This window comes from Heteronotia binoei, chromosome 16 (assembly GCF_032191835.1).
Source record: "Heteronotia binoei isolate CCM8104 ecotype False Entrance Well chromosome 16, APGP_CSIRO_Hbin_v1, whole genome shotgun sequence".
NCBI classification, from domain to species: domain Eukaryota; kingdom Metazoa; phylum Chordata; class Lepidosauria; order Squamata; family Gekkonidae; genus Heteronotia; species Heteronotia binoei.
The window spans coordinates 60,785,439-60,803,107 of NC_083238.1; the positions used below are offsets into that span (position 1 = coordinate 60,785,439).

The 17,669-nt window shown below is 47.9% G+C and overlaps 1 protein-coding gene across 1 annotated transcript in view; it reads left to right on the forward strand.

The window, feature by feature from the left end:
• CPS1 (carbamoyl-phosphate synthase 1) overlaps positions 1–17,669 on the forward strand; it is a 244,199-nt gene that overhangs the window by 76,159 nt on the left and 150,371 nt on the right. The window contains 5 exon segments of the mRNA XM_060257389.1: positions 3,397–3,495; positions 4,825–4,920; positions 13,114–13,303; positions 15,970–16,127; positions 17,140–17,268. Of these exon segments, the coding sequence (XP_060113372.1) occupies positions 3,397–3,495; positions 4,825–4,920; positions 13,114–13,303; positions 15,970–16,127; positions 17,140–17,268 (672 nt within the window).

Sequence of the window (17,669 nt, forward strand, 5' to 3'; positions counted from 1 at the left end):
ATTGAAATATCATATGGGTTAGTACAGAAAATTTATAATTAAGTTTTGTAACCATATGTTATCAATAAATTGTTAAAACCCATAAATGAGACCTTGTCGGGCCGGCCAAGCCATGTGTATACCTATTTAAGATTAGGTAGCAGAGATATAAACTTTATAAAGGACACAGACAAACTATATATATATATATATATATATATATATATATATATATATATATATATATATATATATATATATATATATATATATATATATATATATATATATATATAACTTTTTACGGGGTGGTTTGGCATTGCCTTCCCCAGTCATCTACACTTCCCCCCCAGCAAGCTGGGGACTCATTTTACCGACCTCGAAAGGATGGAAGGCTGAGTCAACCTGAGCCAGCTACCTGAAACCAGCTTCCGCTGGGATCGAACTCAGGTCGTGAGCAGAGAGTTTAGTCTGTAGTACTGCAGCTTTACCACTCTGCGCCACGGGGCAGTATGTATATATGAGGATCCTGTGAATATAGGGGGAGGGGTTTGTGAGTTTAGAGTGGTTCCTCAGTGGAACAGGCTTCCTCCTCGGGAGGTGGTGGGCTCTCCTTCCTTGGAGGTTTTTCAACAGAGGCTAGAAGGCCATCCAACAGCGATGAATATCCTGTGAATTTAGGGGGAGGTGTTTGTGAGTTTAGAGTGGTTCCTCAGTGGAACAGGCTTCCTCCTTGGGAGGTGGTGGGCTCTCCTTCCTTGGAGGTTTTTCAACAGAGGCTAGATGGCCATCTGACAGCAATGATGATCCTGTGAATTTAGGGGGAAGTGTTTGTGAGGTTCCTCAGTGGAACAGGCTTCCTTCTTGGGAGGTGGTGGGCTCTCCTTCCTTGGAGGTTTTTAAACAGAGGCTAGATGACCATCCAACAGCAATGAAGATCCTGTGAATTTAGGGGGAGGTGTTTGTGAGTTTAGAGTGCTTCCTCAGTGGAACAGGCTTCTTCGGGAGGTGGTGGGCTCTCCTTCCTTGGAGGTTTTTAAGCAGAGGCTAGATGGCCATCTGACAGCAAGGAAGATCCTGTGAATTTAGGGGGAGGTGTTTGTGAGTTTAGAGTGATTCCTCAGTGGAACAGCTTCCTCATTGGGAGGTAGTGGGCTCTCCTTCCTTGGAGGTTTTTAAGCAGAGGCTAGATGGCCATCTGACAGCAATGAAGATCCTGTGAATTTAGGGGGAGGTGCTTGTGAGTTTCCTGCATTGTGCAGGGGGTTGATGACCCTGGAGGTCCCTTCCAACTCTGTGATTCTAGGATTCAGAGTTTCCAGCAGACATCTTTCCCATCACTTGCTACCTGCTCCTTTTGACTGGAGATGCCAAGGATTGAACTTGGAACCTTCTGCAGGCTAAGCAGATGCTCTCCCCAACACTGGCTCTCTAAGATCACAGGCCGAGGTCTATAATCTTCACAGTAAGATCATGAAGTAGGTACTTTTTATTCTCACTTAATAAACTAGGAGACCTAGGGCTTGGCCAGAGTGACTTCTTGTCTCCTGGGTTCATGAGAAGAAATCTCAGATACTTTGCAGTGATTTCTACCCTTTCCCATTTCAGTTTTTGTTCTATCATGGTTCCTACACAGTTTGGTAGAAAGATGATCCGCAGTTGGGTTTCCTAGTACAACTACCGACACTTTGTCAACCGGAACGTCCAAGGAATACAGTTTGTATGGAAATGATATGGAAATGTTGTGCGGAACAACTGTTCATTGATCTGTGCTTTTCATGTTAATTGGATTAGATTTTTGCTCAGGTATTTGGAGGGTTTGTGGGAAAACACAAAGAGCGAACCTCTTAATTAGGTTAATTATTCATTAGATGAATTAGGTTTGCAACCTAATTAGAGAAAGTTTTCAAATGGCTTAAAAAGGCAAATTCCAGAGGGATAATCACCTCGCTGCAGTGATGGCAAAACAACCAAGAGTCTTTTGACACCTTAAAAACTGACAAAGGTATTGCAACCTACACGTTGAATGGGTCAAAGGCCTCTTTGTGCGTCTGATGAAGAGGGCCTGTGGACCATGATCCCTCATGCCGCAATCAATTTGTTCATCGTTATTGGTCCCAGGCACTCATTGTTGATTTGGTTAAGCAGGCATTAATTTAGTTTCATCCAATTGTGGGTGCCTTTTGTTAACCAAAGCATATACTGATTAACAAAGGGCATACACAACTGGATGATGTAGCACTGTAGTCCGAGCTCTGCTCACGACCTGAGTTCGATCCCGGCGGAAGCTGGGTTCAGGTAGCCGGCTCAAAGTTGACTCAGCCTTCCATCCTTCCGAGGTCAGTCAAATCAGTCCCCAGCTTGCTGGGAGGGGGGTGGGAAGTGTAAATGACTGGGGAAAGCAATGGCAAACCACCCAGTCGAAAGCCTGCCGAGAAAGTGTCATGATGTGACATCACCTCATGGGTCACTGCCAGTCTGAGTAGACAATACTTGACTTTGTTGGACCAGAAGGTCTGACTCAGTAGAAGGCAGCTTCATGTGTTTGGGTACATGTAGGTGATTTGGAACAAGATGAAGACGTCTGGTCTGAAGGAATTGATCTCCCAACCATGTCCTAACCAAGGCTGATGTTACTTAGCTTCTGAGCATGACAAGATTGAGCTAATTTGGGCCCTGAGGTCAGGGCAGCCCTGTTTTGGAACACGGGACACACACAGGGTTATTTTTCTAGCAGGATCTCCTCTGCGTATTAGGCCACGTCCCCTGATGTAGCCAATCCTCCAAGAGTTTAAAGGGCTTTTAGGACAGGGCCTACTGTAAACTCCAGGAAGATTGGCTACATCAGGGGGTGTGGCCTAATATGCCGAGGAACTCCTACTAGAAAAAGAGCCCTGATGGGACATATATGGTAGCTGGAATTAACATGGTAGAACTGACAGCGGTAAAACACCCAGGGCGTTTTTTGTAGCAGGAACTCCTTTGCATATTAGGCCACACACCCCTGATGTAGCCAATCCTCCTGGAGCTTCCAGTAGGCCCTGGACTAAGAGCCCTGTAAACTCTTGGAGGATTGACTACATCAGGGGTGTGTGGCCTAATATGCAAAGGAGCTCCTGCTAGAATTCAACCCATGAGCCACACCCCCCTGATGTAACCAATCCTCCTGGAGCTTACAGTAGGTCCTGTACGAAGAACCCTGTAAGCTCTTGGAGGATTGGCTACATCAGAGATGTGTGACCTCAATATGCAAAGGAGTTCCTGCTACAAAAAAAGCCCTGAAAACACCCATTAGAAGGAAGGAGGGTTTGGCCCTTTGAGGGTCTTTTTTTTTTTTTTTAGCAATGATCCCTTTTTTGGAATATACTTCGTGCTTTTCCTTTTGATGCTGATTTTCATTTTCTTTGCTTCCCCTAGTTTTTATTTGATTCATTTATTACACTGATCAAGAAGGGGAAAAGCGCCAGCGTTGCTTCAGTGCTACCCAAGGTCGTTGCTGCAACTGCGAGAGCTGAGGTCAGTTTATTAATGTGCTTTTTTGTTTAGCCATCAATCACCCAGCGAGGGAAGCTGCTATTGAAAGAGAGGAGGCTAAATGTGGTATGCGGGACAAGTCCCTGGGATTTCACAAAATGGAAGTCCTGGTTCTGTCACTCCTCTCGGTTTGGAATTCTGGGACAAAAGTTGGTAGTTTTTCCTGAGGTCAGTCCCAGGAAAGGTTCCCTCTAAGCTGCAGAGTCTTGTGAGCAAAAGTTCTGCTTGGTGAGCTACTGACATTAAAGTTGTGAGCTGCTGCACAAATTATTTTTCTCTGGGGTCATTTTTCTTGAGCTAAGACAAAAATGTGTGAGCTGAAGGCTAAAAATCTGTGAGCTAGCTCATGCCAACTCAGCTTAGAGGAAACACTGGTCCCAGGTTGCGCAAGAGCTTCCTGAAGGAAGCGAGGAGATCCGGGTGCCTTGTGAAGTTTCAGAGGGGTTGTGCAAGAGACCTCTTCTGATTAGCCTGGGCCCCTGAAGGTGGCTGTCCTGAAAGACATTGGGCGCACAGGGGCATGTGGAAGGAGACTGACTGATTGATAAGAACATCAGAAGATCCCTGCTGGATCAGACCCATGAGGGTCTATCTAGTCCAGCATCCTGTCTCGCACAGGGGCCAACCAATTCTTCTGGAGGGCCAACAACAGGGCAGAGAGGCCAAGGACTCCTTCTGAGAAGAACATCAGAAGAGCCCTGCTGGATCAGACCAATGGTGCATCTATTCCAGCATCCTGTCTCACACAGTGGCCAACAATTCCTCCAGAGGGCCAACAACAGGCCAGAGAGGCCAAGGCCTTCCCCTAAGGAGAACCTAAGAAGAGCCCTGATGGATCAGACCAGTGAGGGTCCTTCTAGTCCAGCCTCCTGTCTCACTCAGTGGCCAACCAGTTCCCCTGCAGGGCCAACAACAGGGCAGAGAGGCCAAGACCTTCTCCTGAGAAGAACATCAGGAGAACCCTGCTGGATCAGACCAATGGTCCATCTAGTCGAGCATAGCCAAGTCAGCTGGAACTGTATTCTGGTGCATTTCTGCTAAAAAAAAACAAACCCTGTTTTATTTGGGGGGGGGGGGGGAGATTATTCTTCAGATGACAGGATGACATCCTGAGGAATTCCTGTCAAATCCTGACCTGTGGGCAGTAGACCTGCAGTCAGCCGGGAGAAAAGGAGAGAATGAAGAGGCTGTTCCTGATGCCAGACAAAAATGTGAAAGGAAAAGATGGTGTGGATAGAGCCTTCAGTTACCTGAGGGCTGATGTTGGACCTGATGTTGATGGCCTTGTATTGATCGACTGTTTCATTTCAGGTTTCCAAAGTCCTGATCCTGGGGTCTGGCGGCTTGTCCATTGGTCAAGCTGGGGAATTTGATTATTCTGGATCACAGGCTGTCAAGGCCATGAAGGTGAGTTTGGGGAAATAGAAATTTGAAGGTCTTCCACCAATATCCCTGCCCCCAGCATGGAGAGGTTGATGTGACTGTTTATGCACAGTGGCCAAAACCCAGGGGCCACCAGGAGGTCTACCAGTGGGGCCAGAACTCCAGAAACCCTCCTGTTGTTGCCCCCAAAGCTCCAAGAATACAGAGCATCACTGCTGCAGACAAAAGAACATAAGAGAAGCCATGTTGGATCAGGCTAATGGCCCATCCAGTCCAACACTCTGTGTCACACAGTGGCCAAAACCCAAGCACCACCAGGAGGTCCACCAGCGGGGCCTGGACTCCTAGAACCATCCCACTGTTGCCCTCCCCCCACAAGCAACAAGAATACCGAGCATCACTGCCCCAGACATAAGAACATAAGAGAAGCCATATTGGATCAGGCCAATGGCTCATCCAGTCCAACACTCTGAGTCACATAAGAACATAAGAGAAGCCATGTTGGATCAGGCCAGTGACTCATCCAGTCCAACACTCTGTGTCACATAAGAACATAAGAGAAGCCCTGTTGGATCAGGCCAGTGGCCCCTCCAGTCCAACACTCTGTGTCAAATAAGAACATAAGAGAAGCCATGTTGGATCAGGCCAGTGGCCCATCCAGTCAAACACTCTGTGTCACATAAGAACATAAGAGAAGCCATGTTGGATCAGGCCAATGGCTCATCCAGTCCAACACTCTGTGTCACATAAGAACATAAGAGAAGCCCTGTTGGATCAGGCCAGTGGCTCATCCAGTCCAACACTCTGTGTCACATAAGAACATAAGAGAAGCCCTGTTGGATCAGGCCAATGGCCCATCCAGTCCAACACTCTGTGACACATAAGAACATAAGAGAAGCCCTGTTGGATCAGGCCAGTGGCCCATCCAGTCAAACACTCTGTGTCACATAAGAACATAAGAGAAGCCATGTTGGATCAGGCCAATGGCCCATCCAGTCCAACACTCTGTGTCACATAAGAACATAAGAGAAGCCCTGTTGGATCAGGCCAATGGCCCATCCAGTCCAACACTCTGTGTCACATAAGAACATAAGAGAAGCCCTGTTGGATCAGGCCAGCGGCCCATCCAGTCCAACACTCTGTGTCACATAAGAGAAGCCATGTTGGATCAGGCCAATGGCCCATCCAGTCCAACACTCTGTGTCACATAAGAACATAAGAGAAGCCATGCTGGATCAGGCCAGTGGCCCATCCAGTCCAACACTCTGTGTCACATAAGAACATAAGAGAAGCCCTGTTGGATCAGGCCAATGGCTCATCCAGTCCAATACTCCGTGATGCAGAGTGGCCAAAATCCAAGCACCATCAGGAGGTCCACCACTGGGGCCAGAACTCTGGAATCCCTCCTTAAGCGCCAAGATACAGAGCATCCCTTCCCCAGACAGAGTGTTTCATCTATGTTGTTAACCATTCAGTTGTATTCGATTCTTGGCGATTCCACCTATACTTTGTGGCTAATAGCCACTGGTGGACCTCTGCTTCATTTGTTGATCCAATCCTCTCTTGAAACTGTCTATGCTTGTAGCCACCACTACTTCCTGCAGTAGTGAATTCCTCATGTTAATTCCTCTTTAATTAGCTTTCCGGGTAAGAGATGGACAGACGTGATTTGCCTGCCTCTGCGTAGCAACCCTGGACTTCCTTGGTGGTTTCTCATTCTACTAACCAGGACAAATCCTGCTTAGCTTCTGAGATCCAAGGAGATCAGGCTAGCCTGTGTCACCCAGGTCAGGGTCTCTGCAAAAAGACTTTTTTGGTTTTCTGTTCAGTCGCACAGTCGAGTCCGACTCTGCAACCCCATGGACCAAGTCACACCAGGCCCTCCTGTCTTCCACCATCCTCCAAAGTCTGCTCAAATTTGTGTTTGTTAAATCGGTGACGCTGTCCAGCCATCTCCTCTTTTGCCGTCCCCTTCTTCTTTTGCCTTCTGCCTTTCCCAGCATCAGGGTCTTCTCCAGGGAGTGCTCCCTTCTCATTTGGTGGCCAAAGGATTTGAGCTTCAGCTTCAGCATCTGACCTTCCAGTGAACAGTCTGGGTTGATTTCCCTTAGGACTGACTGATTTGATCTTCTTGCAGTCCAAGGGACTCTCAAGAGTCTTCTCCAGCACCACAGCTCAACAGCATTTATTCTTCTGCGCTCGACCTTCCTTATGGTCCAACTTTCACAGCCATACGTTACTACTGGGAATACCATCGCTTTGACTATACGGACTTTTGTTGGCAGGGTGATGTCTCTACTTTTTATTATACTGCCCAGGTTCGCCATAGCTGTCCTCCCAAGGAGCAAACGTCTTTTAATTTCATGGCTACAGTCACCATCTGCAGTGATCTTGGATCCCAGAAATGTGAAGTCTGTCACGACTTCCATGTTTTTCTCTTCTATTTGCCAAGGTGTGATGGGGCCGGATGCCATGATCTTTGCTTTTTTGTTGAGTTTCAAGCCTACTTTTGTGCTCTCCTCTTTCACCCTCAACAAGAGGTTCTTTAGGTCCTCCTCACTTTCTGCCAGGACACTATATTCTGTGTCAGATATTCATTAACATTTATCATGCAGGCAGTGATGTCAAAGATTAATAGTGCCGGGAACTCTGCCCTGTTTATAACTTGGATGGGAGACCACCAAGTTAATCAAGAAACTAGAAGGCTGAGCAGCTAAAATATAGAACAAAATGCATCTAGTTATTACAAAGTGCACAGTAACCAGGGCTTTTTTTGTAGCAGGAACTCCTTTGCATATTAGGCCAAGCCCCCTGATGTAGCCAATCCTCCTGGAGCTGACAGAAGGCCCTGTATGAAGAGCCCTGGAATCTCTTGGAGGATTGGCTACATCAGGGAGGTGTGGCCTAATGTGCAAAGGAGTTCCTGCTACAAGAAAAGCCCTGACAGTAACTAAAGATTAAAAACATACGTAAAATGTAGATTAAAAAAAAGAGTGGTAGTGGGTATCACATTACATCCACATAGCATACAACAACAGATGCAAGTTGCACATACAGTAACTAAGACCAGGCCTCGGATTCAGCAGGAGTTCACAGGAGCTCAGCTCCTAAACCTTTCTGACAGTTCCCCCTCTTTCTCCCCAGCTACCTTGTCCATTGAATAGTAGGTGCAGCCGCATAACAATCCCTGGATTAGGAGAGTAGGCGGCCAGCCAGCCATCAGGAGCTTTGCTACACCCCCAGCAGCGGTCATTAACCCCTGGAGAAGCCCACACCACCTTTTCTCCACTTCTTATGTGATTTTGGGCAGTGGATGGCTTGCTGGCCTTTTGACCGGGGGTGGTGGTGGCCCAGGAGAGCCCCAGGAGACCAAGGCCTGCATGGGCTTGCTGGATCTCTAGCCAGCCCAAGCAGGCCTCGCTTGCCCGGGGCTCTCCTTTCTTGCATTGGGTTGCTTTTGGCTGGGGGGGGGCATATGCTAATTAGTTATACTAATAAGCTCTGCCACCTGTTTTTCTACAAAACGTTCCCTTTCTAAGACCAAAGTACGGGTAATGCATATTACAAGAGCAAATGTGTTTTGGCCCAAGGGGGCTTCTTCAGTGGTCTCAATAATAACCACACATAAGAAATGTAAAAACGAAATGTCTGTTCCAAGCCAGGCAGGTTGTGTATGACTCAATGGAAGAGTGGAGCTCTCCACATAATAATACTTATAAAGCTCTGATGTCAATCAGGCCTCCGTATGTCGAGGAGCCCACACCGTCAAAGACAATAGCTTTACATAGCTCTTCCGCCCCGGGCTGTTGCTCTGTTCCCCAGCAAGGCAGCTCAGGATCGCAATGAACATGAACATATGAAGCTGCCTTCTACTGAATCAGACCCTGGGCCCATCAAAGTCAGTATTGTCTACTCAGACTGGCAGCGGCTCTCCAGGGTCTCAAGCTGAGGTTTTTCACACCTACTTCTCTGGACCCTTTTTCGTTGGAGACGCCGGGGATTGAACCTGGGGTCTCCTGCTTACCAAGCAGATGCTCTACCTCTGAGCCACCGTCCCTCCCCTGTTAATCTCTTGCCTTGAAAACCCTACCAGGTCTCCATAAGTCAGTTGCAACCAGGGCCATAGTTAGCAGTGGGAAAGGGAAGATTGGGTGGGGGATCCTGCAGATTCTATAGGGGGCACTGCCCCCAGCGGCCCCTGCTGGCTACGACCCCAGCAGTGACTTGAGGGACACTTTCCACCTGTTGAGAATAACTAGTAGAGTCAATCCAGTATCTTAGTTTTGTTGTTGTTGTTCAGTCAAGTCCGACTCTTTGTGACCCCATGGACAAAGTCACGCCAGGCCCTCCTGTCTTCCACCATCCTCTGAAGTCTGCTCAAACTCATGTTAGTTACATCAGTAATGCTGTCCAGCCATCTCCTCTTTTGCCGTCCCCTTTTTCTTTGCCTTCTGTCTTTCCCAGCATCAGGGTCTTCTCCAAGGAGTGCTCCCTTCTCATTTGGTGGCCAAAGTATTTGAGCTTCAGCTTCAGCATCTGACCTTCCAGGGAACAGTTAGGGTTGATTTCCCTGAGGACTGACTGATTTGATCTTCTTGCAGTCCAAGGGACTCTCAAGAGTCTTCTCCAAGGAGTGCTCCCTTCTCATTTGGTGGCCAAAGTATTTGAACTTCAGCTTCAGCATCTGACCTTCCAGGGAACAGTTAGGGTTGATTTCCCTGAGGACTGACTGATTTGATCTTCTTGCAGTCCAAGGGACTCTCAAGAGTCTTCTCCAGCACTTACATCTTAGTTTAGCAGTGTGTAATTAGGCTATTTAGATGACTGAGGAAGGCAATGGCAAACCGCCCTGTAAGTCTCCAGTGAGTATCCATGTCCGATATGAATCCAGACCATAGCCAGCCTACCTGAAGCACTGCTAGACTGTGACACACAACCGAGAAATACCATCTCATCTCGTAAGGGGAAAGAGATTGGCAGCAGCTTCCCTGCACAAAGATTGTCTTGAATTCTAACAGAAAGTCTACGTCCTGAAAGAGATGCTCTCCTCTTCCCTGCATCTCTGGCCTGCTTCTTTCACGTTTGAGAAAAAGTTATTTTTCCCAGCCAGCCTCGCCAGCACGACCTTCCTTCTCCCCCCCATCTGCCAGCTGCCTTGATCTTGGGGCTAATCAGCCATTCTGGAGGCGACGGCTGCTCTCTGTGACCTTCCCTCCGGCAGCATCATTTACAATAAGTGCGCGAAACCCAGGCCGTTTGTGCGAGCGAAGCATTGCGGGATGGTGATGCGCCTTCCATTTTGTTCATTGGGGATCAGCTTTAATTGGGGGGGGGGGTCTTGGAAGACGGCTCTGCGCAGCTTCCAAGGATGGCCATGGAAAGAGCAGGAAAGCAGAAATCGACGAGCGGGCATTTATTACCAAACCGGGCACATTTGCATTTGAAAAATGGGCCTGCCGCTTTTTATGTTAGAATGTTTCCCCCCCTAAATAGATGCACAAATTTGTCAAAAGTTGTATGTTGCACAAATTACTTCCCTTGCCTACTTTCTTTGGCGATATTAATAGCGTCTCCCAGAATGCACACCCAAGGACCACAATTACCGTGCACTCTCCGGTGCATGTCCTGATGGGGGCTGCTCGTAAATTTATGTTCCTCGCCGGAGTAATATAGCATTAACATTAAATTGGCATTGATCTTAGATAATTAGAGCAGTGCTGGAGTCTGGGTTTTTGACAGAGCATAAGTCCACCTCCATGACAATGCCCAAGAATACACATTGATGCTGTGTAAAGAACTGCTGGGGAAATGGAAGGCCACACAACATAAGAGAAGCCATGTTGGATCAGGCCAATGGCCCATCCAGTCCAACACTCCGTGTCACTCAGTGGCCAATATATGTGTGTGTGTATGTGTGTGCACACACACACACACACACACATATATATATATATACACATACATACTGTGGCTAATAGCCACTAATGGACCTCTACTCCATATTTTTATCCAATCCCCTCTTAAAGCTGGCTATGCTTGTAGCCGCCACCACCTCCTGTGGCAGTGAATTCCACATGTTAATCACCCTTTGGGTGAAGAAGGACTTCCTTTTATCCGTTTTAACCTGACTGCTCAGCAATTTCATTGAATGCCCACGAGTTATTGTATTGTGAGAAATGGAGAAAAGGACTTATTTCTCTACTTTCTCCATCCCATGCATAATCTTGTAAACCTCTATCATGTCACTCCGTAGTCGACGTTTCGCCAAGCTAAGGAGCCCCAAGCATTTTAACCTTTCTTCATAGGGAAAGTGTTCCAAACCTTTAATCATTCCAGTTGCACTTTTTCCAATGCTATAATATCCTTTTTGAGGTGCGGTGATCAGAATTGTAAACAGTATTCCAAATGAGACCGCACCATCGATTTATACAGGGGCATTATGATACTGGCTGATTTGTTTTCAATTCCCTTCCTAATAATTCCCTTCCTAATAATTCCCAGTGAGTTCTCTACCACGACCCCAAGATCTCTCTCTTGGTCAGTCTCTGCCAGTTCACACCCCATCAACTTGTATTTGTAGCTGGGATTCTTGGCCCCAATGTGCATTACTTTGCACTTGGCCACATCTGCCATGTTGACGCCCACTCACCCAGCCTCAACACATCCCTTTAGAGTGCCTCACAATCCTCTCTGGTTCTCACCACTCTGATTAGCCCCAAGATCAAGGCAGCTGGCACATAGGGGGAAGAAGGAGGGTCGCCCTGGCGAGGCTGGCTGGGAAAAATAAGCCTCTCCCACACACATTCTTGTTCCAGTGGGGAGAAAGGAGAACTGAAGAGATTCAGAAGGTGGAGAAAATGTTTTCTTGCTTCCCGCTTCCCTGGTGGAGATATGAGGTGGTGGTGGTGGAATGTGTTGTTGGCCAACGTATGGTGACCCTGTAGGGTATTCAAGGCAGGAGACATGCAGAGGTGGTTTGTCATTGCCTACCTCTTCACAGCAACTATTAAATAGTGAGCTCAGCCAGCTTGAGGTAAGCAAGAACGTTTATTGAACAAGAGCAGGACTGAACACAAACAGGCCACCCCACTCCTTATATTCATTTGGGCTGAGTTAGCCACACCCCCTTTTGTGGACAGCAATCCACCCTATTGGTCTCTCCAGGATCCTTCATTTGCATTTCCTGAGAGAAATGCCTCATGTCTGGTTGGCTGGTTCTTGGAGGGCAATGAAATGTGCTTCAAGGTGAATTAGCGGACATAGCAAACCAGCAGTCAGAACGACCAATACACAACAGCAACCCTGGACTTCCTTGGTGGTCTCCCATCCAGCTATTGGCCAGGTCAATCCTGCTTAACTTTTGAATATTAAGTAGGTTGGACTAGTCTGGACCATTGAGGTAAGGGCTGGTGGGGTTATACTTACAAGTAATCAGTGGTGGGAAGACATAAGAACATGAGAAGCCATGTTGGATCAGGCCAGCGGCCCATCCAGTCCAACACTCTGTGTCACATAAGAGAAGCCATGTTGGATCAGGCCAATGGCCCATCCAGTCCAACACTCTGTGTCACATAAGAACATAAGAGAAGCCATGTTGGATCAGGCCAGCGGCCCATCCAGTCCAACACTCTGTGTCACATAAGAACATAAGAGAAGCCATGTTGGATCAGGCCAATGGCCCATCCAGTCCAACACTCTGTGTCACATAAGAACGTAAGAGAAGCCATGTTGGATCAGCCCATTGGCCCATCCAGTCAAACACTCTGTGTCACATAAAAACATAAGAGAAGCCATGTTGGATCAGGCCAATGGCCCATCCAGTCCAACACTCTGTGTCACACAGAAGCAAAAAAAAACCAAGTGCCACCAGGAGGTCATAATTTGTTCTCCTTCCACTGTATTCTTCTGTGAGCTCCTGCCCAAAATGAAGCCTGTCCATAAGTTATATGCTGCATTGGCTTCAGGGAAATTTAGTCATCGCTAACTTTAATGGGTTTGGGGGCATATCATTCTGTTTCAGTTGTTAAAAGAAGTTGAGCTGCTGGGCCTGGTTGGTTCTCCACAGCCGAAGTGGAAGAACAGGCTCCACTTGTTAAAAGGGAAGTGGTCTTCGAGTTGGTGTATCGAAGATATCTGCTTTGGGTCTCCTTTCTGTTATTTGTTTGGTTGTTTGCTGCATGGAATATCCTTATCTGGTGCCTCACGTTATTTCTTCAGGAAGAAAATGTCAAAACGGTCCTGATGAACCCAAATATTGCTTCAGTTCAGACCAACGAAGTCGGCTTGAAGCAAGCGGACACTGTTTATTTCCTACCCATCACCCCTCATTTTGTTACAGAGGTCATCAGAGCAGAACGGCCGGACGGTCTCATTCTTGGTATGGGGGGGCAGACAGCTCTCAACTGTGGTAAGTCCTTGAAAGAACAGTCTTTTCTTCACTGGTGGTTAAGAATGTAAGAAGAGCCCTGCTGGATTCAATTATTTAGTCAATTTATATTGGATCAGACCAATCGTGCATCCAGTCCAGCATCCTGACTCACAAAGTGGCCAACCAGTTCCTCTGGAGAACCAAAAACAGGATATAGAAGAAGAAAATATTGGATTTATATTCCGCCCTCCACTCTGAAGAGTCTCAGAGTGGCTCACAATCTCCTTTACCTTCCTCCCCCACAACAGACTCCCTATGAGGTGGGTGGGGCTGGAGAGGGCTCTCACAGCAGCTGCCCTTTCAAGGACAACTTCTGCCAGACCTATGGCTGACCCAAGGCCATGCTAGCAGGTGCAAGTGGAGGAGTGGGGAATCAAACCCGGTTCTCCCAGATAAGAGTCCGCGCACTTCACCACTACACCACACTGGCTCTTTCAAGGACAACTCCTGCGAGAGCTAGGGCTGTCCCAAGGCCATTCCAGCAGCTGCAAGTGGAGGAGTGGGGAATCAAACCCGGTTCTCCCAGATAAGAGTCCGCGCACTTCACCACTACACCAGACTGGGTCTTTCAAGGACAACTCCTGCGAGACCTAGGGCTGTCCCAAGGCCATTCCAGCAGCTGCAAGTGGAGGAGTGGGGAATCAAACCCGGTTCTCCCAGATAAGAGTCCGCACACTTAACCACGACACCAAACTGGCCTTCTCCTGATGTTGCCTCCTGGCACTGGGATCCAGAGACTGACTAAAATGGTTCTGAGCCATTTAAACCCCTGTTCTGCTCTTTACAAACTGCCACGAACCGACGAAAAATTCATGGCAGCTTTTCAGTTCATGAACTTTAGTTTGCGAACCATGAACTGTTTGTGAGCCGGTTTGTACCAATCTCTACTCATCTCCATCCCATTCATTGAGTGTCTACTTTTCTCAACCTATGCCTACTTTTTTCTTTTAAAGAGAAACACTTTTGAATAACATCTTGGTTTGGCAGCTTAGAATTATTTCTTTCCTTCTGGAGAGAGAGACTGATTTCGCTCTAGGGTGGAGAGCCCTTTTGCCCTCGGCGCTTCTCTGTTTTTGCACAAGCTGCCCCCGATCTGCAAGTTGTCCTGTTGCTTTTCTGCGGGAAGCAGAAACCGCTTATAAGAGGATCTCACTTGCTGCGGAAAAGCGGCACAGCTCTGGGGCAACTTATGCAAAAACAGAGAGTGTGTGAAATCAGTCAGAGAGTATTCCCCCTTCCCCAACTTTTCATATTGTGGTGTGACCTTAGGAGTTTCTCCAGGCTTGCAAAAAGATACAATTTAGATCTAGACCCGAGTGTGGAATTTTTGACCTGTATGGTGGGGTCACCAGTAACTATTGGATGTACGCATGAAGCTGCCTTATACTGAATCAGACCTTTGGTCCATCAAAGTCAGTTTTGTTTACTTGGACTGGAAGCCGCTCTTGGGGGTCTCAGACTAAGGCCCTGCACATCCACTCCAACCCTTCTGGGGCAACAGAAATATCACACCTAATCCAATCATGCCTGCTATTATCCTTCACCTGCAATTGTCATTTGCCTGCTACTGGAATCCCTCCACTCTCCGAGATATAAGGACAAATGGACTCACATTCTAGCTGTCTCTGAGGAAGTGAGCAGTGGCTCATGAAAGCTCATCCCCTGTCACATATTCTGCTAATCTTTAAGGTTCTCCTGGACTCCGGCTCTTTTCTCTGGAGAGCCAGTTTGGTGTAGTGGTGATGTGTGCGGACTCTTATCTGAGAGAACCGGGTTTGATTCCCTACTGCTCCACTTGCAGCTGCTGGAATGGCCTTGGGTCAGCCATAGCTCTCGCAGGATTTGTCCTTGAAAGGGCCAGTTTGGTGTAGTGGTGAAGTGTGTGGACTCTTATCTGGGAGAACCGGGTTGGATTCCCCACTCCTCCACTTGCACCTGCTGGAATGGCCTGGGGTCAGCCATAGCTCTGGCAGAGGTTGTCCTTGAAAGGGCAGCTCCTGTGAGAGCCCTCTTAGCCCCACCCACCTCACAGGGTGTCTGTTGTGGGGGAGGAAGGGAAAGGAGATGGTGAGTCGCTCTAAGACTCTTCGGAGTGGAGGGCGGGATATAAATCCAATATCTTCTTCTTCTTCTTCTACTGCTACAGACCGAGTAACAGGACTACTCGTCTTGATCTACCATTTATCATCATCATCATTTGTTTATTTCTGTTCCGCCCCTTCCCCCTTTTGGGGGGCTCAGAGCGGAGTACAACAATTTGAGATAAAATCACAGTAAAATCATAATAAAATCAGCTTCAGCATTCGGTAAAGTGCAACAGGTTAGTGCACAAGATGATATGAAGCAAGATAGTATAGCACAAAAGTAATGTCACAATACAGCACCACAATACAGTAGTGCAGTGGGCCGTGGGGGCATAGTGGGAGGCCAACCGATCTAATAGACAGATAGATGCCCGCTGCCTCATCCAAAGACCTGGCGGAACAGCTCCGTTTTACAGGCCCTACGAAGGGCCAGCAAGCCAGGTAGGGAGCTGATTCCACCAGGTCAGGGCCAGGACCGATTTATTGTCCCCCCCCCCCCCACACACACCCTCTCCTTCTACGCTGACAATGCTGACTGGTTTTCTTCTTCTTTTTGTACAGGAGTGGAGCTGTTCAAACGTGGCATTCTGGAGGAGTACGGAGTGAAGGTCCTCGGAACCTCTGTCGAGTCCATCATGGCCACCGAAGATCGGCAGCTGTTTTCCAACAAGCTAAACGAGATCCATGAGAAGATCGCTCCCAGCTTTGCTGTGGAATCGGTACATCAAGCTAGACTTCAGCTAACCATTCTAAAAGAGTATAAAACTTAGGGGAAACTGGTCTGCACTTTCCCAGCAGAGCCTCAGATTAGTATAGGGCTTTTCTTGGGAGCAGGAGCGCAGTTCTGACTGGCTGGGTGTCAGAGGGTGTGGCCTAATATGCAAATGAGTCCCTGCTGGGCCTTTTTCTACAAAAAACTCAGTGTGAAACAACGGTGACATCGGCGGTTGTGGCCTATTATGCAAATAATAACAATGGATTTATGCCCTGCTCTTCACTCTGAATCTCAGAGCAACTTACAATCTCCTTTACCTTCTTCCCCCACAACAGACACCTTGAGTGGCATGTGGGGCTGAAAGAGCTCTCCCAGGAGCTGCCCTTTCAAGGACAAAGTCTCAGAGCGGCCTACAATCTCCTTTCCCTTCCTCCCCCACAACAGACACCCTGTGAGGCGGGTGGGGCTGAGAGAGCTCTCCCAGAAGCTGCCCTTTCAAGGACAGGGTCTTAGAGTGGCCTACAATCTTCTTTCCCTTCCTCCCCCACAACAGACACCCTCTGAGGTGGGTGGGGCTGAGAGAGTTCTCCCAGAAGCCGCCCTTTCAAGGACAGGGTCTCAGAGTGGCCTACAATCTTCTTTCCCTTCCTCCCCCACAACAGACACCCTGTGAGGTGGGTGGGGCTCAGAGAGCTCTCCCAGAAGCTGCCCTTTCAAGGACAACTCTTCGAGAGCTCTGGCTGACCCAAGGCCATTCCAGCAGGTGTAAGTGGAGGAGTGGGGAACCAAACCCGGTTCTTCCAATTAAGAGTCTGCATACTTAACCACTACACCAAATGAGTTCCTGCTGGGCTTTTACTGCAAACCCCACCCCCCCTGAGTATTCCTAATGCTGCTTGAAATATCTTATAATTTTAATTTGGAACATTCTGATGAGTCTCGCAGCTGCAGCCAAATTTAGAAATACTCGTAGTCCTCATCAGGGTTATATTATCTGTGCTCTTTTCTTCTTATAGGTAGATGATGCTTTGGAGGCAGCTGGAAAAATTGGCTATCCTGTCATGATACGCTCCGCTTATGCCTTGGGTGGTCTAGGATCTGGGTTATGTCATGACAAGGCAGAGCTGGTGGATCTCGCTACCAAGGTATTGTTCTTGCTTGCTTAGAGGGGGGCCCTAGAGGAGCCATGACCCAGGAGAGCAGAGGTCAGGCTGGGAAGTACTGCGGTCCCAACTGGCAATGGACCACTGCAGAGCGGGCAATGCAAATCCAAAGCCGTTTTCAAATGTAGGCAGAGATGAAGCTACATTAACGAATGGGGCCTCAGTCATCCAACTTGTAGCGCAGGGATTCTGAATTTGGTGCCCATGGGGCTCCATAGCACCTGCTGACACTTTTCTTGTGTTTTTAGAAAGCAGATTGGATAAAGTGGGGCTTTTGCCCAGAAACGTTTCTGATTGGCCACTGGAGATTTGATTGGATGTGCCAATTAAAATGACGTTTCTACCGCAGCTGCCACCAGCGTTGCTTTTATGCGTCCTCATTC